This window comes from Cinclus cinclus, chromosome 3, assembly GCF_963662255.1.
Source record: "Cinclus cinclus chromosome 3, bCinCin1.1, whole genome shotgun sequence".
In the NCBI taxonomy this organism is placed as follows: Eukaryota; Metazoa; Chordata; class Aves; order Passeriformes; family Cinclidae; genus Cinclus; species Cinclus cinclus.
The window spans coordinates 19,516,740-19,540,614 of record NC_085048.1 but is presented as its reverse complement, the minus strand read 5'-3'; the positions used below and the strand labels follow the sequence as shown (position 1 = coordinate 19,540,614).

Genomic DNA, 23,875 nt, shown 5'->3' with positions numbered 1-23,875 from the left:
CCTCACTCCTGCCCCGCTGAGGAGCCCACCTGGCCCCGCGGGATCCTCACTCCTGCCCCGCTGAGGAGCCCACCTGGCCCTGCGGGATCCTCACTCCTGCCCCGCTGAGGAGCCCACCTGCTCCGCGGGATACTCACTCCTGCCCGGGCCGGGGCTCCCCCGCTCCCCCTCGCTTCCTCTCTCCTGCCGCCGCTGCCGCCGCAGCCTCACTGGGCGGCGCCGGGGCAGCCCCGCTGAGCCGCGCACCTGCCGCAGGTGAGGCGGGCGGGGCCGGGGGGATTGCGGAGGGCCCGCTCCCCTTCCCGCTAGCGGCTCCACGGCAGTACCGGCACTGCCCGGTGCCGTTCCGTCCCTTCCCGTGCCTCCCCCCCCCCCTCCCCTCCCGCCGGCCCGGACACGCTCCACACTTCGCTCCTTTTTCCCCCCTCGAAACAGGCGAGTCCTTCGGCCGCCTATAACAGCCGGTGCCGTAAAGCAAGGTGCGGGCGGCGCGACAGCCGCGAGGTCCTCTGAGCGAAGATGGCGGCGGGGGAGGTGAAGTCGGTGCTGTTCGTGTGCCTGGGTGAGCGGGGCGAGGGACGGCCGCTCCCGCGCTGTGCCCGCCGCTCCTACTCTGCGCCCGCTGCTCCTCGGCACGGGGCACCGGCGGGGTGGGGCGGGAGCGGGGTGAGGCCAGGGCCAGGACCGGGGAGAGTGCGGCAGGCCCGCCGCGGTGCCCCAGGCGTCCCGCCCTCGGGCGGTTCCGCGGGTTTGCCTTGTCGCCGAGGGCCAGAGTAGTAGCCAGGAAGGGAAGCGGAATACACTTGCGCCTTTTTTGTGCTAGGAACAAGGAGGAAGCGCTTAGTGTTGAGGGTGATGGAACACTGGAACAGTTTGCCCAGGGTGGTCGTGGAGTCTCCCTCTTTAGAGGCGTTCCACACCCACTTGGACGGTTTCCTGTATAATCTGCGCTAGGTGACCCTGCTTCGACAGGGGGATTGGACTAGATCATGTCCAGAGGTCCCTTCCAGGCCTAATAGTCCTGTGATTCTGTGAAATCAGTAAGAAATAGCAAAGGCAGTAAAATGCAGTGTTGACAAATGTGAAGGTTGTGTGTGGGAACACCAAATATGCATAAACTAGCTCTGACCTAAGGCTGCTACTTGGGGGCAGCACGGAGAGGTGGCTTTGAACAGCTTTCTGAGATGGGTTGTGCAGCACTTGACTTCTGGACCAGCAGGATGGGAACAGGGAGCCTGCCCGCAGGCTTGCTGTTGGAACACCTGACATAGGAAAGGGAGAGAAAACCACCACAAGAACCACTGAACTTAACGTTAGAGCCACTGTGGAAAGAGGGAAAGAAGGGTAGGAAAAGAAAGTAAGAAAAAGAGCTTGGTGGAGGCTGATCTGCTAGGATCTAATAATGGAATTATTGATCTGGTATGAAAATGAGTGCAAAGAATAAGACTTTTGGAAGGCTACCAAAATTAAGAAATAGGAAGCTTTCTTTTACTGGTATTTTGTATGCTTAAGTTGTAAATTTTGTCACACAGAGTCCCAGAAAACAGAAGTGTAGATGGGATCAGAAATCACCTTAATGCTTTTCTGGAGTTTAGGATAATCAATTACTGGTAAGCAAGATAATCACAACCAGCAAATAGCTAGCCTGACTACATAGATTATAGAGCCATGCCCCATTTTGTACAGGCTTTCTCTAAACTTCTGCTTTCTTCGGTGCATAACAAGGTGCATGGCTCTCTGCTCTGATCTAGGCGGGCTGTTGACATTATCTGCTTCCCATCCCACATAATCATACCTATGTGTTGTGAATCCCTGGCGTTTTGCCACGTTTATTGCAAAACCATTAGTTAATGTTTGGGCTTTTTACTGTCTGCCTTTTTTGTTGTTGTAATGGGAGACATGCAGATTAGTTGAATATCAAAATAAGAGTTTAGTTTTGTGAAACATGTTCTGATGTTTACCTTAGAGTAAAATCAAGCCTTAATAATAATCCAGGGAAAACATTCTTTAGTAAGGGATTAACAGTTGTGTGTGTTTAGAAGCTAGTGGTCAATATAAATTTATTGTATAAAAACCATCTTAATTAATATGAATACTCCCTCCCAAACATGATGTTCTAAAGATGGTGGTAATAGCTGTCCCTGTGTGCTGAAGGGTGAGCCAGTGGGTAGAAAGACCAGCCTAGCTGAACTGGGTGTTCTGGCTGGAACTGAAGGAAGAAAAGAGAGATAGATTATGACCTTTGGAAGAAGGGGCAGGCAACTCAGGAGGACTAAAGGATGTAATGAAGTTATGCAGGGAGAAAAATTATAAGGTCCAAAACCCAGCTAGAACTTAAAGTATTTACTGCCATAAAATAATATATTTCTATAAATACATCAAAAGCAGCAAAAGGAGGCTAAGTAGAATCTCCGTCTTTGTTAGATGCAGGAGGAAATAGTGACAAAGGATGAAGAAAAGGCTGAGGTGTTTAATGCCTTCGCTGCCTTAGTCTTGGATGCTAAGACCAGTTTGTATACCAGCTTCATGAGTTGGAAAACAGGGATGGGGAGTTGGATCACAAATTCACAGAATAGATTCACAAATTCACTAAGGTTGGAAAAGACTTCCAAGTCTTTTCATCAAGTCCAGCCTTTGACCAAACACTAATCTGTCAGCTAAACCATAGCACTAAGTGCCACATCCACTTAGTTCTTGAGCACTTCAGGGATGAGGACTCCCTCACCCTGCTGGGCAGCTCCTTTCAATTCTTAACCATGCTTTCAGTGAAACATTTCCTCCTGCTGTCCAACCTGAACCTCCGCTGGTGCAGCTTGAGTCTGTTTCTTCTTCTGTTGTGAGTGGTCTGGGAAGAGACCAACTCCCACCTGTCTGCAGTCTCAGGTATTGTAGAGAGCAGTAAGGTCTCCCTGAGCCTCCTTTCCTCCAGCTTACACAACCCCACCTCCCTCAGCTGCTTCTCACAGGACTTGTGTTCCAGACCCTTCACCAGCCTTGGTGTCCTTCTCTGGACACACTCCAGCACCTCAATGTCTTGTAGTGAGGGGCCAGAACTGAAGGTGAGGTTCAAGGTGTGGCCTCACCAGTACCGGGGGGCAGTCACTGCCTTGGTCCTGCTGGCCACACTACTGCTGTTACTGGCTTGGGTGTCACTGACCTGCTTGGCTGCATGGGCACACTGCTGAAAGCTGGGTGTCATCCAGCACCTCCAGGCCTTTTTCTGCCAGGCTGCTTTCCAGCTGTATTTCCTGTTCTGAGGGAGCTGCTGGAAGTGCTCACTGAGCTGCTTTCTATCATTTACCATCAGTCTTGGTCAGCTGGGAAGGTTCTGGCTGATTGGAGGCTGGCAAATGTGACACTCATCTACAAGAAAGTTTGAAAGAATGACCTGGGGAACTGCAGGCCTGCCAGCCTGATGTTGGTGCCAGGGAAGGTCATAGAGCAGATCATCGTAAGTGCCATCATGTGACCCAGGACAACCAGGGCATCAGGCCCAGCCAGGATGAGTTTTGGAAAGGCATGTCTTGCTTGAAGGACCTGATCTTCTGTGACCAGGTGACCTTTAGCCTTTAACATCATTTCCCATAGCATGCTCCTGGAAAAACTGGCTACTTAGGGCTTGAATGGGTGCACTGTTTCCCGGGTGTCCTGGTTTGGGTCAAAAACTGGATGTGTGGGCCCAAAGTAGAGGTGAATGGATTTACACTCAACTGACAGCCAGTCATGAGTAGTGGTTCCCCAGGGCTCAGTATTTGGATCAGTCCTGTTTAATATCTTAATCAGTAATCTGGACAAGGGGATTGAGGGCTGCTGTAGTCAGTTGACAGACAGCACCAAGTTGGGTGGTGTTGGTCTGCTGGAGACTGGAAAGGCTCTGCAGAGGGAGCTGGACAGACTGGATCGAATCCAACTATAGGAGATTGAACAAGACCAAATGCTGGGTCCTGCTCTTGGATCACAACCCCCTGCAGTGCTGCAGGCTGGGGCAGAGTGTCTGGAAAGCTGCCTGGTATAAAATGACCTGGGAGTGCTCATTGAACAGAGCTGAACATGAGCCAGCGTGTGCCCAAGTGGCCAAGTAGGCCGATGGCATCGTGGCCTGTATCAGCAGTGGTGTGGCCAGCAGGACCAAGGCAGTGATTGTTCCGCTGTACTTGGCAGTGGTGAAGCTGCATCTCAAGTGCTGTGTCCAGTTCTGAGCTCCTCAATCAAGAAAGACATTGAGGTGCTGGAGTGTGTCCAGAGAAGGGCAGCAAAGCTGATGAAGAAGGGTCTGGAGCACAAGTCTGGTGAGGAATGGCTGTGGGAGCTGGAGTTGTTTAGCCTGAAGAGGAGGTGGTTCAGGAGAGACCTTGCTACTCTCTACAATACCTGAAATAAGAGATGAGAGGAAACATCCCCAAGTTGCACCAGGGAAGCTTTAAATTGGGTATTAGGAAAAATTTCATCACAAAAGGGTTGTCAAGCATTGGAAGGGGCTGCCCAGAGGTAGAGTTGAGGCTCCATAGGTATTTAACAGGCGTGGTGCTTAAAGACATGGGTTAGTGTTGGACTTGGCAGTACTGGGTTAACAGTCAGATGTGATCCTCAGGGTCTTTTCCAACCTACACTATTCTATGATTTTGTGAAACAATTCATACGTGTGGGTTTGTATTCCCACAATGGTGATTTGCACTATAACAAGGTTCTAATGTAATAGAATACATTTTTAGTGTAATAGAATATAATAGTTTATGTTAATTATTAGACCTGAGGAAGGGGTGGACAAGTACCAATCAGTACCAATATTAATAGGATGGATAATTTTAATAAAATGGAAATAGCTTTTAAATTTCCTCTTCTGTGTTACTGGGTCACAAAATAAACAACTTAGTGATATGCGGTGTGAGAAACTTAATTGATATGATAAGCACTTCTTTTTTTGTCTGGTGAAAGGTACACTCTTCTGAGTTAAATTTTTTAGGCAACTTGTTTCTTGTTCTTCCTTTAAGTTTGCTTAATATTTTTTTGGTTATTCTTCAAGAATGATGCCTTTTTCCTCCTAAATTTTGCTAGGAATAATAGCTGAGATTATTGTTAAAAAGTACTAAACAGATTTCTAGAACTTCATTTAACTTTCTGGTTCTTTTCTGGTTAATGCAGTACATTAATTCTAAAGTTTGCCACATCTAGTGAGAGTGGATTCCAGAAAGGACATTTCTTAATGAAAAACTATGTTTTCTTTCTACATTGTTTTGACTGAAATGTGTATTGTATTCTTTGTTTGTAATGAAATAAGCAGATAGTCATTACACAACAAAATACAATCTAGTTAATGTGCATAACTACATTCATGATAAGGATTCCTTATCACTGAGAAATAATTGAAATACCCAGCAACATATGTAATTACATTTGAAAAGGCACAAGAAAATATTTTTTTCATTTAAGCATAGAAATAATTAAAAGTGGAGGTGAATCAGAATGTACTTGGCTCATTTTGCACTTATGTAGCTCATGTAATTAAGAGCTGAGCTCCAGAAATTGGCTTAATATGATGCTGCATTATATAAAGTCTGCCTCTTTGTCTGATGACTTCTCCACTGTAACACAACAAGCTGACTGGCTATCTTGGACCAGGCTTTCTGATCTCCTCCAGAAATGGAGGAGTGTTTGTAAGATGGGAGTACTGTTGAGCAAAGTGAGTTTGGCTAGTTCTTCAGAAGATTTATGTGTGTTGTGAATCACTGAGTACAAGTATTGTCCCTGGGGATCTAAGCTACATAAAATTGTTTCTGAAATGGCAACTAACTTAGTGGGTATGAGGATATTAGATGACAGTTAGAGAGATTTGAGTTTCCTGGTTCAGTTGTCACAATTCATTGTATGCATTTAGATATAGCCAGATACTATGTTTCATGGAACAAAATGCTATTTACAGCTGCAGAATGGAAAAGCAATAGGTTGGGTAGAACACTGAAGTAATGAAAAACAGTTGCTGTAATGAGGATTCTTGGCAAGTTGACAAAAAGAAATAATGTCTTTTTTAAATAAAGAAGAGAATGTTAGATAAATGTAAGAAAAATTATATTTCTTCTATGCAGTGTTGGAAATATAGATGTAAGAATACAGTGTCTTATTTAATTTGTGTTTCAAAATTGTGCAGAAGTACTAGAGAGTTGAAAGCATGGTTGTAAAAGTAATCTTGGAATTGGAAAACAAGATCTGTGCTTAAAACATGTTAAGGGTCTGATTGTTGTAACAAGGTACTTATATGTTGGAAACTTCTGTGAGAAGAGCATGATGTATCAGCAGCTGAATAATTCAGGATTATTTTTCTTGCAAGGAAAATTTTTTTGAGGCACACACACGAATGCAAAGACGAGGCAATCTGAACAAAAATCTGTGCTTTGAATACTTCCTCACAAAAGCAATTGAGTGCTGAATGTGACAAGGTGGAAAGAACTAGGACTTGTGATGAAGTTCTGACAGGAATTTGAGTACAGAATGGAATAAAGTGACCAGTCAGTTTTAAACACTGGTGAAGGGAACCTGATGAATGATGCAAATGGTGCTGGGAAGCATATTGAAGTCACTCAGATGAAGTGACCATTCATGGAAACATAAGTAGAATAAAAACCATTTTTTTTTTGCATGTGAGAGGATGAAGACTAGTAAAACTTTTCTAACTAACAGCAGATAGAGAAAGAAAGGAACAAGAGAAAAGCATTTGTTTGCATTTGGGGAAGCTCTGAAAGAAGTAGGGAGCTGAGTAAGGAACAATTAAGATACAAAACCAATTGAGTGAATAAAGGATTGGATCAGCATACTCAGAGCTGGGCAGTGGAACTGAGCATGAAATGGATACAAGTTGTCTCTGCTGCCAGTAGAAGGAGAGCTTCCATTTCTGTCTGGGAGTGGGTCGAAGATTAGTGCAGAGACCAGAGTAAGAACTCAAAAAATTAGGTGTTGGCTTAGGTCACTGTCACTGGAGGTCTTGTGCATAGAAAATGAATGAGAAAACATGACTCCTTAGAAGTGATTTACAAATTGTTCCAGTACTGATTTTGTGATTGAACTCTCTTGTCCTTGAATCATTGTATTCGGAGATATTTGTAGGATTAATTTCAGTTGGTGAACTCTAGGTAGCTTGGGCACTAGTTTTCTATGATTGAAAATGCCACTACAACTTAAGTTGATAGGCAAAAAAATGAAGGGAGAAGATGGAGAAGTTGAGAATTTGAATACTGCTACCTTCTATGTAAAGCCAGCATGATCAGATCAGCTGGAAATGCTACAAAGAGGAAAGGAGCACCAGAGGAGGATAGGTAGTGAAGATAAAGTGTAGATAACATTTAAGGAAAATAATGATTCAAGTCCATGGAGGAAGGTTATTGCCCTATGATTCTTTTTGTGAAATTTCCCCATTCAAATATATCTATTGGTCCATAACTTAGGAAATACTGTGCATCTGTGAGGAACCTCAGCAAAGCCTGGAAAGACCAGTGTGGATGTAAAACTGTATCTGAAATGGATAGAAATTCGTGAGAAAAGTGACTGGAAAACAAGGGTTAAGTTTGCATATGTTAGTGGAATAAGATAGGGCTTTATGTTAATTTTGAGATGAATGATAACAGTTGCAAGGGAGAGCATGGGTAAAAGTTGTTTAGGAGGAAAATAATACTGCAGAGTATGTGGGGAACATAGTTTCTGTTAAGTCAGTTCTGTGATTCTGTCTGTAGTTCCCAAGACTAGATTTGAATGCTGATTGAAGTTCCCTGACAGTGTTAATACCTCTGATAATATCTGGAATGTGTCATCAGGGAAGACATTAATTTTTAAGTCACAAACTGTGTTAAGTGTTGGTTTCAAAATGATGCAACTGAAGTTTCCAGTTACTCCTAGAAGTGGTAATTAATATGTTTAATCAAGGGTGATCATGGTGCTGTTAATTATGGTATTTTATATAATATAATTAAAGATTATATTTCTGACATTTATTTTAAGAAGTGAGCAAGCTGTAGAAGAGTGAAAATTTGGAACAAGTTCAATCCACATGAACCAGAAGGCTAAACAAACAGAAAAAGGCATGAGGGATTTATTTCTAAACCACTATTTTGAAATTCTGGGAGCTAGTTAATGAATTAATAGGTCCAAGAATATTAATCATTGTTTTTTACTGAAATGATGAGTGTAGTAATGAAAGTTACTGTTCATGCACAGTTGTGTGGGATCATTCATGCAGAGAAAAATTCTTTTTCAGGAATAAATGGATGGCCTCAACAGTTGGTGTAATGGAAACAGAATGTAGTAGTTTAGAAAAAAAGACTTAAAGATGACCTATTTAAAGTAACAGAGAGGGAATAGACAAATTATGACTAGGGGGTTATAATCATAAATTTGATACTCGTGACTGAGTCAGAGGTGATTGTAGAAGTTCTCAGGTTATTTTCAAAAACATAAAGTACTTATTACAGATTTTATTTAAAAAACAAATTGAAACAAACTTTTCCTGTAGAGTAGTCTGTCATTTTGTTTGTCAGTATTCAAGAAAAGTAAATTCAAGTTAGGAGAATAGCAGATCTGACTTAACTGGAGTGTTTAGATAAGGTCAATTAATTTCATGAAGAGATTGGTTTGTTTAGTTTAGCACAGCTATGCTTAGCAAGGATTCTGTATCTGCTGAAGGAAAGACAGAGACTGGTGTTATCCAAGATCAGATGAGCAGAGACTTCCAGGAATAAATACTAAGTTGAAACTGGAAAGGTCTTATGCTACCACAGGAAATTAGTATCTGGAATAGCCTTTAAGATAGATGATGCTTTTTTAAATGGAGCTTGATGTAATTGTAAGAGGAGCAATGCTGTATAGGCTTGCAATATCAAAGGATTGAGTTCATTGATATGAAGGTTGTTTTCTGTCTTGTGCTGTATGTTACCATGTTTTGAAACTGTATTGTTTAATGCTTAACTCAAAAACGGAGATAATTTTTCTACTTCATTACCATATTTTAAGCCTTTTCGCAGTTAATAGTACTGACTTCTCACTTAACCACATAGGGAGCCCCCAAATTTTCCTGCTTTATTTTTCTTCCAAAACTGATTTAATTTCTGTGCATTAAATAAACTAATTCAAACAATGGAATTAGTATGTTTTCTTCTGGAAGAAGATCACTGACATCAGAACTCAGTGTTCTGTTTCATCAGAACTCAATGCAAGATCAGTTTTTCAGTGGTTAGCCTGTTTCTTTTGCCTTCTGTTGATTTGATGTTCTCTAAATTTTTGACAGTCAATTTGAGTTGCTTCAGACCTTCACTTCCCTCTTTGTGATTTTTGTAGCTCACGTGTGACAGCAAATTATTAAATGCCCAGGTCATAGCAGCTTAAGTATCTCTCTAGCAGTTAAGCATCTACCTTGAAAATGAGATTGAGTGCCTGATATGAAAGTTCTTTCTGCTGATGGAAATTCAGCTTTGTTTGCTGTTTTTTTTCTTTTTACAGTTTGAGATTTGGAAAGAATTTAATCAGTAGTAGGAGAGTGATTTATTTAAGGGTACAGAGATGATTTTTGCCATTTCTGGTATTTTACACGTATCTGCTCAAAAATCAGAGATGAGCAAAGTTACATGTTTTGTTTCATGGGACCTGAAGATCTGTGTGTATGAGTTACTGCCATCTGTGTGACATATCAAATATGAATATCCACCTAGTTACTGAAAAATTTTGAAGGATGGAAAGCTAGAAAGAGTAAAGTAATAGTTGAATAGACTTTTTGTTGAGATACTTTCATTCTTTTCAAATATGAATTTCTGCATGCATTTTTAAGAGGTCTGCCATAGATTGTTACAGTTGTTTTACAGTTTCAGTACAAATATGCTGTAGATCCATTATTTTAAGTTTATAATGGGGCTGTAATGCATTGTCAAAATAGGTTCTTTTTGAAAATAAGGTCAGATCAAGTGGCTAGAGCAGTTGGAGGGCACTGAAGGGGAAGATTGTTTATATGTTTGAATAAGTATCTTAACTGTTTGTTGGCTGATTGACAGCACTTAAGCTTTGCCATGTGTTAGATTTTGTTTCTAATCCTCTGTATTTTGGGCAAAAAAAGTTCAGAATTTCTTTTTCCTGTGACATTTTTAAAGCTTGTGTAATTGAATTCAATTTTTGAGGGTTAGAATGGGTTTCTGGTTGCTGCTCTCGCTGAGGGCTCAGCTTCACCTGCAGTGACTTCATTGACCAAGAGCATTTTTACTACAGGTTGTTCAGCCATTTCGTTGCATTTTCACAACAGTGGTGGCTGTCTTTTGGACTTGTTCAAGAGACCAGTAGATAGTATAGAATCCTAGAATGATTTGGGGGGGGGGGGGAACCCTCAGTTAGATCATCTCATCTAGTTACAACCTTCTGCCATGGGCAGGGACACCTTCTGCTAGACCAGGCTGCTCAAAGCCCCATCCAGCCTGGTCCTGGAACATTTCCAGGGATGGAATACCATAGTTTCTCTGGGCAATCTATTCCAATGTCTCACCACACTCACTGTAAAAAAACAAAAACAAAGAAACAAAAAAAACTAAACCAAAAAATTGTTTATGTCCAATATAAGTCTTCTCCATTTCTGTTTTAAACCCTTGTCCTTTGTCCTATCACTACAGCCCTCTTTATATATAGAAAAGTTGCAGCAAGATCTGACCTCCCCAGTCCTTTTCTTCTTCAGACTGTACAACCTCAGTTCTCACTCAGAGTTGCTCAGCCCTCTTATCATTTTTGTGGCACTCCTTTGGACCCAGTCCAACAGCTCCATGTCTTTCTTGTTCTGGATGCCCTGGATCTGGATGTACTGGTCCAGGTGGGGTCTTGTGAGAGCTGAGTTGAGGGACAGAATCCCTTCCCTTGACCTGCTGGCCATGCTGCTTTTGATGCACCCAAGGATCTGATTTGCTTTCTGGGCTGCAGGTGCAGTCTGCTGGCATGTGTCCAACTTTCCACCCACCAGTGTCCCCCAGTCCTCCACCAGGCTCCTCTCAATCCCATCATGTCACAATCTGTACTGATTTTGGAGATTGCCCCAACCCAGGTGCAGGACTCTGGGTTCTCACATCTACCATTTGCATTCTGTCTGAGTAAATAAAAATGTTTAATCTTGTCTGGGCTGAAAAATCCACACAATTACTGGGTTTTTGTTTTCAGTAGTCTGAAAATTCACTTGAATCTCTTGTTTCCATAGGAAACATCTGTCGCTCTCCAATAGCTGAAGCAGTCTTCAGAAAACTTGTAAGTGATGAAAAGCTTGAACATAAGGTAAGATATTGATTTCTGTTCCAAGAAATAACTGTCTCATAGCCAGTCAGAAATATAAGCAGTGAGGAAAGAAACATAAAAATATGAATTTGTTTTTCTGTAGTGGAGGATAGACAGTGCAGCGACATCTGCCTATGAAATAGGAAGCCCTCCTGACTATCGAGGACAGAATTGCATGAAGAAGCATGGCATTACCATGAGTCATATTGCCAGGCAGGTACTGTACCTTAATTTTCTTAAAATCTGTATATGTATTTGTTTTGTTGTTACAGTGGAGGACAGACAGTGCCGCTGTTTCAGACTGGAACGTGGGGCGCTTCCCAGATTCAAGGGCTTTAAGTTGTCTAAGAAATCATGGCATTGAGACTGCACATAAAGCACGACAGGTAGAAGAGAGTATATTTTCTTCTGTATTTGTACCCATGCCCTAACCATTGCAGTCACAGGAGTCATTGGACCAATGCATGGTTAAGTATCGGTAGTAAATACTCTGTTCAGTTTTTTGAAGGACCTTCAAAGTGGCTTAACTCTTCTAGTTGAATTTAAAGAGGTTTTTGTTGTTAAGGTCCATTGGAAGTATAACTGGAAAGCATTTAACCAGTTTCTGAATTATAGAAAACTTTTGCCTCCAAATGTTTAGTATTTTGAGCATTTTAAAAATACTTTTTAAAAATGCACTTACTCTAGTAATCGTGATGCATCTGTCAGCAAGGAATTATATATTTATTTAGTAGTTCCAAAGAGAAGTAGAATACCTCTTCATCCATCACAAAAAGCTTCTGTGCTTGCATGTAGGTATTTTAAAAATACCTGGAGTGCTAAATCAGAGTGAAAGCACTCAAGATTAGTAGCACAGTTGGTGGGATCTTCAGAGGAAAACATACCCTTGAAACATTCTTAAGTCAAAGGCAGGTTTGCCACTTAGTGAAATCCTCCAAGTTTTACCTAAACTTGTATCTGTTTTCATTAACAAAAGAACGTGTATTTCCATATTGCATTCCAGAGAGATTGCAAGTAAATGTGTCTGCATCTATTTAAATCATTCAAACACTCATATAAATGCACATAATTTACTTCAGTTAACTATTCTCTGGGTATAAGATATTCCTTTAGGGCTTGACCTTCACGTAGTTTGAGTTTATGCCACTAGTTTTTGTATTGACAAAAAGATCAAGTAGTCTTATTATTATCTTACATTTCTGTTCCCTTCAGAATTTTTCTTGACCTCACTGAGGTTATATTTACTTTCTTCACTTTTCAAAGACTACATGTTTAGTTTTTTGACTTTCAAAAATAAATTTTCTCAATTAGTCAATTGCCCTCTGCTGACCTCTCCTGATGTTAATCTCTGTTTATATGAAACAGAACTAAGCACAGCACCACTTCAGATTTTTCAATCATTTACTATTAAAATGGTTACTAAAAAAATATTGTGATCTTCTCTTGTTACGTCTGGATTTACTGTTTATATCTGTGTACAAACTTCATTATTTGTCAATATACAAGCTAAAAGGTACTGAAATTATTCAGTCAGTGTTTCAGTCATCACAGTAGTGTGACATGTTTTTCTTCTTAGAAGATATGCCTTGGAAACTTGAGAAGTGTTCTTCTAGGTATTCCTAGAGTGGCTTATGAGCAGTTAAATTTAAGCAAAGGACCCAAAACAAGTTGATCCTCTGTCTTGAAGCAAATCTTTGTATCCTCCTTTGGCAGAAAAGGAATGAAAACACTTTAATGAAGACATTTCCTTATACATTCTGTCAAATGAAGAGGTTTTTCAGTCAGAAGGACTTAAAATGTTACATATACAGGGAGAGAAAATTTTAAAATGAGGCAATAAAATGAAAGACTAACAGGATGAAAATTCGTCTGATCATTCCAGTACACACAGTTTCTTTTGTAAAGAAAATCTTCAAATCCCTGAACTACACATAACAGTTTATTTTGCACTGATGTTACCAATGTAACTCAAAATTTATTTCTTTCCTTAACTTCTGTCAGATGGTCTCTGCTGATTCTCTGAACTGCAGACCTGATATGGTCTTGTAGTACTTCTGAAAAAAGAGGTACTTAACAGTGCAGAATAGGACTTTTCAGAGTGGTCAGGTTAGTACAAGTGGAAGTGTATTTGTTTCACTTTTAGAGACCAACTTGCTGATTTTCTGTGACACTTGTTTCAGAACAGATTAAGGAAGATTTAATACAGAAGATGCAGAAATAGAGAGTAGGGATTTATCTTCTGTTGCCTTCAAAGTACTGTCATAAGATAAGTACCTTGTACAATTATCCTCTTGAGTCCTGTGAAAAACTGTTACCCACCTGGTGAAAGGCACCTTCTCTCATGTAATTTTTTGTGTAATTATCATAGATCATGGATTTTAGCTTTTTTTTAAATTCAGTACTACAAGAATGGTTTATGTAAAAGAAAATAATAAATTTGTCGTGTTCTACCATCATATAGAGTGATACTCTAAGTTAAAGTGAAGTATAAAAATAATTGTATATATTTGTATATAAAATAAAGTTATCATTTTAGTTAATGGTAGGTTGCTGTATGAAATTCTCTAAACTCTTATTCTTCGTGCACAAACCAGAAAGGTTTTAATCATTTTCACTTTTATTCATGCTATACTCTTTCACAACTGGATAAATTTGAGGGTTACTCTGTGGTTTTCAGAGAGAGAAAATGAGATTTCCCTTCTGTAAATAAAGGAAAATGTTTTACTAATAATTTAATAATTGTTATATGCATTTTTAAAATGTAAAATTGTTTTTATTTGTGTAGTTTCATACAAAGCTGACTACTTGAACTCTCTACTGCACTTCTCAAAATGCATATAAATTTTGACGTACACAATTTCATCCCCCAAAATACTGGTTTTAGTAGTTTTGAGGAGTGCCTTCTGTTCACCGGAGTTTGCTCAGTTGAAGTTGTTTTCTTATTGTTGATTTTTTTTGTTTTCTTTTTTTTTGTATTGTTTTTTGTTGTTTTTTTTTTCTTAATCTGACTCTTTGTTAGAGCTTAAAAACACAAGCCAACCTTGGTTTTAGGGCTGCATTTACAAGTGCATTAGTGCTGGTTATAGGGTAATAACTCACATTGTCAAGTGTTCGTAGTTTATTCTTCCATTTGTCTCTATAACAAAGAAATCTGTGCCCTCATATTTTCACAGGGGCAAGTGTTCAGCTGTGTAGAGCAATCAGAAGCAGCTTGTAGAAGTCCTGATTATATTTGCCAGGAAAACAGAGCTATTTCCACTGCAAAAATATTTTCATAGGTCAGAGGCACTGCATGAATACAGCAAATATTTTTACAGTGAAAATAAACAAGTCTGCATTAGTTTTGATCATTAACCCTTTCTTTTCATGTGCACTCCTGACACATCTCATCTCTTCAATTCTCTTTGTATGTAATGTTTCATTTATGGCTTTATTCTGATGATATGGCTTTATTCTGATGATATTCTGATGATTCTTTCGGTCTGTCTTTTCTTACTCCCTGTTACGGGAGCTTAATCAGTATCTATTTGCTCTTTGCACAAAAAGAAATAGTGGCTGTTTTGCCATCTAAACTTTTTTTTAAATTCATGAATGTTTTTTTACAAGTTAAGTCTCTGACTTACAGGATGATGTGTTCTGCCTTTTGGCTGTTTACTTGCTTACTGCTTACTCACTTCTCTAGCCCATCCTTTGTAGCGATGCCTGCCAGAAAAACCTGTTCCAAATGACCTTTCCAAGTTTCTTGGTTAGGATGCTTCGCAAGGGACTATGCATGAAAGGCAGTCTTAAAGTGAACTCTGATATTAAAAATTTTATTCCATTTCTTCATCCTCATTATGGACACCTGGTTCAGATATCTTACACCAGCATTGTGGGTGTGGTCTGGAAAGATTTCACCCTAAACTAAGGCTTAAATGTAAACTGAAATAAAATGACAACTGGCAAACATCTGTAGCCATCCTTAGAACGAGAAGATGACATTAGTATTTAAGTCAGTGGTTTATCTGCTGTGTTTACCTACATGACTGTGGACTCATATCTCTGAATTTAATTGCTATTCGTATTTGGGAGTCAGTAAATTACAAGAAACAAAAATAACAGATGATATGCCAGTAGGAAGATGTACAGTAGATCCCAGATTTTTTCACATCATACTACAAATTTTGTGAATTTCCATGGTCTAAAATGCCGTGGATGCATTTGTTTTTAAAAGATTGTAACTCATACCATCATACTTCAGCTTTAAGTTTCACGTGGTATCTTTTCTTGTGCAGTGGCAGATTGCTAGATTGGAAGTATTGCAATTGATTCCAGGTTACCTAAATTTTTGTTGTCCTATCAAGAAAGTAATATTTCTGTTTTATTTTTAACTATTTTATTGCATGGTTCCCATGATTGGAAATTGCTTTAGTTTTAGTATTTGAAAAGTACTAGAAATGTAGCTTTTAATGATGTTCTCAGTTGATGCATAAAATGTAAAAGAAAAAAACAGAAAAGGGTGGTTAAATAGCTGACTTAGTTGTGTTTTTTTCGGGGGGTTTTTGGGAGGGTTTTCTTGGTTGTTGTTTTTTGGGGTTTTTTTGTGGAATACTTCCAGGAATGGATAAATAATCATGGTAGGGTATATTTAAAAGGTTGTAAATTATTGTAAAATTTGCTGAAGGTGCAGTTCTATTCTTTCCACCTGTGTCTTTTTAATAAATCAGGGCTACAGAATTTGGAAACACTTTTTTTCCTCCTTTTTAGTAATCTAATGCAGTTTGTAGGCTAAAACACCTATTTTTACTTCTAGATTACTAAAGAAGATTTCCAGACCTTTGATCATATACTTTGTATGGATGAGAGCAATCTAAGGTACTGTATGAAGAAATGGATCAATTTTTATATGAATTACTTGTAATGATCCTCATAAATCACTTTGAAGATAGATGTCACATTTTACTACTTAGCTTGTGTTGGACTTTCTTTGGGATTTTTTTTTTTTTCATGTGTGTGAAGGATGTGCTAATGGATGGATTCTTCACTTCTAATACTTTTAATGACCCAGAACTCAATGGTTTGTGTGGTATGTGCCACTCAAGGATTAAGGGTATGGAAATTTAGTTACTTTGTGCTATATACAGCTGATGCCTGTGTAATTAAGAATGAGGATGTACTTACTATCTTGATTGATCAGTTTTTCTAATTGCATGGCAGTTAAAAGACAAACTGGGAACTTGGAAGGAATTAAATATGGTGTGGGGTTCTTACTTTTTTATAGAAACAGAGGAAACACTGAATTAAGCAAGGTTGTTAGTTGGGGAAGTCTTGTTTTATTGTTAGCTGTGCTCTAGTTAAGCATACTTTAGAAAAATCTGGTTAAGTAGCTGCCTAGTGTAAAAATTTGGATATCACTAGCAAAATTTCTACTCAATTACATACAAATTGAGGATTAAAGAGCTGAATTTAATAAACTACAAGTGTCAAAGTGCTTGTAAGGGCTATTGTCAAGTTAGTTTAAAAAATCCCAAACCACCACAACCAACAACAAAACCTAAATAAAGACCCCTTTAGTAACCCAAAGTATTCTAGAAGCAGCACCACTTAACTAAGTATGATTTTGTTGAATTTTCTAGAATGCCTTGAATAAGCTCTCTTCCATAGTATTCACGAATGAAGGGTATGCAACACTTGGCTTGACTGCACTGTCTCAGGCAGTGACGTGAAGGCTTCCTTCTATTTTCACTTGAATTCTTAAACAGAAATTTGAATTAACAATTTATACTATATGACCTCTAGAGCAGAAGTTTTGTCTAACTACCCTGTGAAGAGAATTCACTAACACCTAATGTGAAGTTTCAGTGTTATGCACCAAGCAGGAGAGAATCTGAAAAATATGAAAGCTAAAACCCCAGGCATCATAGGAGAGCAGGCTGATTCCAGGTGTTGGTGGAATGCCTGTCATATCAGAAAAGGAAGATTTGGGACATGTCTTTTCTTAGTACCACAGCCATCTGACCCTCTCCTGTTCATTAAGTGGTATGCCAAAAGCTTTTAAGAGATGATCTGACATTTTTTTAATACTAAAAGGCTAGAGAATTTATTGAAAAATCTGTAAATTCAGGCAATATCTTGATAGAGGATCTCTGATTTTTCTTTAAGCAAAACCGATACTGTGGTCTCATTGCTATTTCTAAACTATCTGAAATTAATGTTTTAAACAGAACTAATAATTGGAATTTAATTTCTTAAAACTAATGTGGTTATGACTAAGTATTCACAAGGGATTTCTTTGACTTTTTTTAATGGTGAGTAAGTAAAATGATTTGGTATGGAGATGTGTAATACTAAAATAATTTAGTATGTTCTGGGAGTTCATTGTGAAGATTATAGTACTGAGCTGCCTTTAATCTGAAGATGATGAGAGGTACATTTTAAGTGCCTTTGGAATGACAGATGACCATTTTTAAGCAAATAGGGAAATGCCATCTCAAAACTAGAATGTTTTATCAGTGAGAGGCAATGTAGAAGGAAAAGGATGTGACAACTGGTGAAATGCTAAAGTATATCAAAAGGAAAACTGATTTACCATTTTTTTCAACTGAATGTGGTAGGATTTCACATGAGCTAGAGCATACCAATCTAAAACAGTGGCTTTGAGCAGATAGAAGAATCTTACTTGTACTTCTGGAAAAATACCTGGATAATTTCCATTGTTTTTTGTTCAATACAAGCTAAGGGTGAGTGTTGAAAGTACTAATGAACTATTTGAAGAACTTGATGAACTTACTGCTACAGAGTTTTTTTAAGCTATGGGTCAAGTGCCTGACTGCTTGTTTATGCTTTGAATTCAGTTTGTTTTCCATACTCAATTAAAAAAAGACTGCACATAACAAGAAAAATAAAAACAAGGAGCAGCATAAAGTCCACAGGATTGACAGAGTCCAGACATGTTATTTGCCTGTGTTGTCTAGAAGCAGTCATGAACATCTTGTACTGATGCCAAAATTCTGAAGGAAAATTTAGGGGGAAATTTTATTTTCTTTTTTACAGAGATTTGAACAGGAAAAGCAACCAAGTTAAAGACTGCAAGGCCAAAATTGAGCTACTTGGAACTTATGATCCACAGAAACAGCTTATCATTGAAGATCCGTACTATGTATGTGTAAGAAATTCTTTGGGTGGCTTGATTAAAAATTGTGTGTGTAGTATATAATCTTCCCAGATCCCGCAGTTAGCATGTGATACATAATCTGATGTTAGACAAAGTGAAGTGTAAACTTTTTTTTTTAATGAGGTAAGAAAACAATTACTGGGATAGGAAAGGAAAATTTATTGTACTTATAACAGTTATTGAGATTTAAATATGCAGTGCACCTATGTTTTAAATATTGGGTGAAACCCTGTTTGATCAGCCTCCTTGTAAACAGGATGTGATCAGGAAAGTTAGAGACAGCCATTGACACAGGTGGTGAAAAATTTGGATAATACCAGCCAAGAGCAGACAATTAGTTTAATATTCTTCAGGTTAGGAAACAGATGAATATGCAGTAGGGTTCTATAAAATCTTGATATCATGGGGAAAGCTAAATAAGGAATTGCTATTAATTACCCAGGAAATAGAGAATATCAAGTGGTATTAGTGGGAAGGAGGTTCAAAACAAAAAGTGTTTGGTTTGGTTTTTTTTTTTGTTTTCACACAATGCTTCATTAAACTGTGAAACTCAACATGACAGGTTAGTGTGAACATAAAGGAAAAAGACAAAAAAAGCTCAAAAATGAGTTGAATAAATACATGAAGGAAAGTCATGCAGGCCTGTTGGAATACAAAGTCAGAGTTTGTGGAAATTCCTGAGCTCAAATTAGAGAAATATGCCAAAGCTATCACCAAGTATTTGCACTTATTGCACAAATTTGTTTATAATTTTTCCTAATGTCTGTTGTTTGCCATTACTGACAGCGGAGAAACCAGTCTGCAATTTGTATTTGCTCTTTAGCCAGTATTGTTATTCTTACAGTCTTTTTCCTCTCTTCTTTTCTAGGGGAATGAAAAGGACTTTGAAACTGTTTACGAGCAGTGTCTTAGATGTTGTAAAGCATTTTTGGAGAAGTATCATTAATGCTTCATCATATAATTTCTAAAAAAAAATAATTAGCTTCTGCTGAAATATGTAAAGTTTACTTGATTGATGTATTTAAATTATAAAATTATGCCTCTACATTCAGTACTTACTCAGTTTAATTTTGTATTCTAGCTGTTCTGTCATCTAATGAAAAAATAGAGGAAGGTTTCAGTTGGATTCCATGATCAACCATTTTTTCACACATCAATGTAGTTATAAAGTACATAATTCAGGATAAATTTTTCTGTAAACTCTCTTTCAGTGCTTTCTCACAAGCACTGCAGAAGTAACACCTTGCTTCTTTATATATAATGCTAACTGAACTGAGCTCTTGTTGTTCTGTCCTCAACGAGTTGATTTCAGTAAACTTTCAGTGGTAGTCTGTGAGATGATAATTGATGTGTAGCTCAGGTGTGTCATCCCAGTATCATTAGGCAGCCTTAGGATGGAAGCTGTTTCACGTGGAGCCTGGTAGACTAAAAGATCTGCTGCCTGATACAACTGGCTAAGTCTTCCTCTGCTTTTCTGGTCAGTTCCTAGCACACTGACGCAAGCACATGTAACACAGAATTTACTTAGAGGAGAAAACATACCATCTTTAAAGCTGACATGTGAAATTACATTCTGTATCTCACAGTAATAAAATACTCAAGTCCATGGAATACAGTGGATGAGAAATTTGCTGTAATACCAGTTCCTACATGAGGGTCAGACTATTTCCAGATTTACTCAGGAGAACGTACAGCCTGTCACAAGTGTTCTTTGAGAGTATAGTTCAGTGTAAAGACAGTATATCTATAATACAATACTAAATTAGCAGAAAGCCAATAAGACAGTTCTGCTCTTAGACAAAATTTGAATGCTTTGTGAAAGTCTATGCCTGCTTTTCTGACCATCACCCATCCTGTCTGCCTTAGACATGTTAATGTACTGAGATCAGTAACGTAAGTGATACCATGATGATTTTTGTGTTTTGAACATTCTCATCAGTGCTATGAACTAGCATTACCACATTATCTGTAAAACTGGATCTATAAATTTTTTTTTTCTTACTTAGCCTTGTTTTTTGTCTCTTGCTACCTTCCAAACTTGTAGTACTCGTACTTGTAACCTGCTCAACCTTCTGGGAGAGAGAGAGAAAGATTTCAACAGAAGATCCTGTTATTCTTGGGGAGGATGGAATCCAGGTGTCACTCTGTGTGTGTTGCAGACTTCACAATGGGGATTAAGTTTCTTAGGACTTTTTCTGTAGAATAGATGTGTTTGTGTTAATGAGGTTTCTGTTTTGTGCTAAAATTTCAACAAGACATAAAACTTCAGAACCTGCTTAGAAAAGGCAGATAGTAGAAGGAATATTTAAATACAGAAATTCAGAATCTTTGTACATTATTGCATTACTATCAGTTTTGACTTCTAAAAAACAAATTGCAAGCTAATGGCTATTTCACATTTCAGAGACAAAGAGTAATACACTATTTCAGATCCAATTAAGTACTGACTCTGGAAAAGTTATTTTCGATTCCTTTTATTAATGATTTGACAAAGTAAATGGGAAAGAGTTATGGGCAGTTAGGGACAAAACATCCGAAAAGTGTTTTTTTGATGCACTAACCTCAAAGGTGGAAGTATTTAGGCATAATCTAATGTTACTCCCTGCCAGAATGACCATTTCAAATATTCCAGTGAAAGTAAAATAACTCATAAGATTGAGAACATGATGGTTTATGCTTTCCTATTCATGGCTATGTAGGAATTCAGCCTATATAGTTTCCTACTTATTAAGGCTGAGATTGAAAGGTCTTAAATCTTTATCTGTGAGCTGCTGGGGTAACAAAGGAAATAAGAGGATATGGTTGTTTACCTTCACTAGGCTCAGGAATCCTGTAAAGTGATACTAAATCAAAACTCGTGTGAAATTCAGTTCACATTTTAAAAGTTTCAGCCTTGAAATAGATTTTCAGCAAGCAATCTAGTGACTTAATAATTAACCACCTCTACTAGGAAGAATAAGCTAGTTGAATTATTTTATAATCAGTAGTTTCCTTTATGGGAGAGGGGAAGGAGCACTATGGTATTTTACACCAGTTTGTAGAAGCCCAGAATACATAACAGGGATTGCCTTCAGGAAGGACGGTTGCACAGAACCATTATTTGGGTTCAAAGAGAAACAGTGAACACAGGATTAAGACACAAATCATGTATCATACAGATGACTAAGTGCTCACACATCCAAAACATTACTCTTTTGAATGAAAAAATACAGAACTGACTCCTGTATGTCCCTCCCTGCCCCCACAGCTTGTATTTTAAGTGGTAAAGTTAAGACAAAAAAAAGTCTGCTATAGTATAGGTGTGTTTTGTGTCAGAGCATGGTAGCTTCTGCTAAATCTAGAGAACTTGCAGATGAGCAGCTTTAGTGAATCCCATAGAAGTTGATCCCTTTAACAGCGGGTTTTTGCAGGCATGTATTCCATCCATCGATACATGGAACTTAGCCTTCAGTCATCACTGAAAGCAAATAAAAATATGTACTTCTCCCCTTCCAAATACAGCCACGTTCCAGGATGGGATTTTGTACTTCTGCCATTTTTTCTTCTAAAGAGCTGCCTGCTGAAGGCTCTGAAGTGTCGGTTTCCAGAATCTCAGCTCCTCTAGCTCTCAGGTTGAGGAGGGTTGTGTTAGGTTTTGGTTTTACATGTTGTGGTTCAAACAGGATAGAATGGAAACTATAAGTGCCAGTATTAAGATTAAAGTACCTGTGGTTCATTGTAGTTGGTTGGCCCTAGCTGGAGGCCAGGCACCTCATCAGAGCCTCTCTCTTGCTCCCCTCTGCAGTTGGACAGGGGAGAGAAAATATAACAAAGGGTTCATGGGTTGAGATAAGAACTGGGAGAGGTCACTCACCAAACAGTGTAATGGGCAAAACAGACTCAAGCTGGGGATTTTAACTGAAATTATTGCTAATAAATACAGAGCAGGATGATGAAAAGTAAAACAAGACCTTAAAAACACCTTTCCCCCACTCTTTTTTCCCAGCTCTTCCTCCTCCCCCAGCACTGCAGGGAGATGGAAATGGGGGTTATGCTCAGTTCCATCACAGGTTGTTTCTGCTCCTGCTCAGGTAGAGGAGTCCTTCCCCTACTCCATTGTAGGGTCTCTTCTGCTGGAAATAGTTCGGTATGAACTTTTCCAGCTTGAGTCCATCCCACAAGCACCAGTCGTCCCCACACTGCTGCAGTGTGGGTCACTCTTGCACAGAGTGCAGTCCCTCAGGCACAGCCTGCTCCAGCCTGGGTCCCCCACAGGGTCACAAGTCCCACAGCAAACCTGCTCCAGTGTGGGCTCCTTTCTCCACAGGTTTGCAGGTCCCTGCCAGGACTCTGCTCCAGCACAGGCCTCCCATGGGGTCACAGCCTCCTCTCAGGCATCCACCTGCTCCAGCATGGGTCTCCTCCAGGGGCTGCAGGTGGATCTTTGCATCCCTGTGGATCTCCATGGGCTGCAGGTGGATCTCTGCATCCCTGTGGTTCTCCATGGGCTGCAGGTGGATCTCTGCATCCCTGTGGTTCTCCATGGGCTGCAGGGGCACAGCTGCCTCACCAGGGGCTGCAGGGGAATCTCAGCTCTGGTGCCTGGAGCACTTCCTGCCCTCCTTCTGCACTGACCTGGGTGTCTGCAGAGCTGTTCTTTTCACATGTTCTCACCAGCTCTTCTCTGGCTGCAATTGCAACTGTGCAGTAACTTTTCCCTTTTCAGCTGTGTTATCCCATAGGTGTCACCATTTCTGACTGGCCCAGCACATCCATCCTGGAGCTGTCTGGCACTGGCTTTTCTAGACATGGAGGAAGCTTCTGGCAGCTGCTCACAGAAGCCACACCTGTAACCCCTCCACTACCAAAACCTGGCCATGCAAACCCAATACATGGATTTATAGATCACACATAAAATTTTTCATCTTGTTTGAGCCATTTTACTGTGACAACTGGAATTAATACCGGATTTAAAGAAGAAACAAAAATGCATGGCAAGATTTTTGGAGTAACATTAGCTCCTTAAAGATTCCACAATACTAAAATTATTTACTGGGTATTTTCTGATTAGATTGCCTTGCAGTATCATTAACAGACCTGCAAATTATTAAAAAACAAACAAAAAGCCCCTCCCCAAATCAAATCCAAACTGCAAACAAAATCCTCAGAAAATCTGTTAAGTTTACAATATTCTTTTTTATAAAGCTGTAGAGAATTTGAGCAGCCTTGTAGTGTGGGCATTCTGTGGGTTTGAAACAGATTTGTCCATCCTCATAAATCCAGGGTGTCCAAGTTACTGAACTCTGAAGTGAGTACACCTTTCCTTCTTACACTAGTGAACTCTTTGTGGAAAGAAGTTTAAGTGTGGATAAATGATAGTAGCTACCAGAAGGTAGTTTGTTTACCTGTGAACAGAATTCAAACAGGATTCAGTGAACAGAAAGCAAACTGAGAACAACTTCATAC

General features: G+C 39.3%; 1 protein-coding gene across 1 annotated transcript; it reads left to right on the top strand.

The window, feature by feature from the left end:
- The first annotated feature begins 519 nt into the window (after positions 1–519).
- On the top strand, positions 520–20,435 carry ACP1 (acid phosphatase 1). The gene is made up of 6 exons (XM_062488956.1): positions 520–562; positions 11,204–11,277; positions 11,550–11,663; positions 16,070–16,131; positions 18,310–18,415; positions 19,299–20,435. Exons 1-6 carry the CDS (start codon positions 520–522, stop codon positions 19,374–19,376), a joined length of 477 nt encoding a protein of 158 aa, XP_062344940.1. The 3' UTR covers positions 19,377–20,435.
- The last annotated feature ends 3,440 nt before the right edge of the window (positions 20,436–23,875 follow it).

Coding starts and splice junctions, on each gene's coding strand:
- ACP1 (XM_062488956.1), top strand. CDS start 520: ATGGCGGCGGGGGAGGTGAAGTCGGTGCTGTTCGTGTGCCTGG. Junction 16,132..18,309: donor ATGGATGAGAGCAATCTAAG/GTACTGTATGAA, acceptor TCTTTTTTACAG/AGATTTGAACAGGAAAAGCA. Junction 18,416..19,298: donor TCATTGAAGATCCGTACTAT/GTATGTGTAAGA, acceptor CTTCTTTTCTAG/GGGAATGAAAAGGACTTTGA.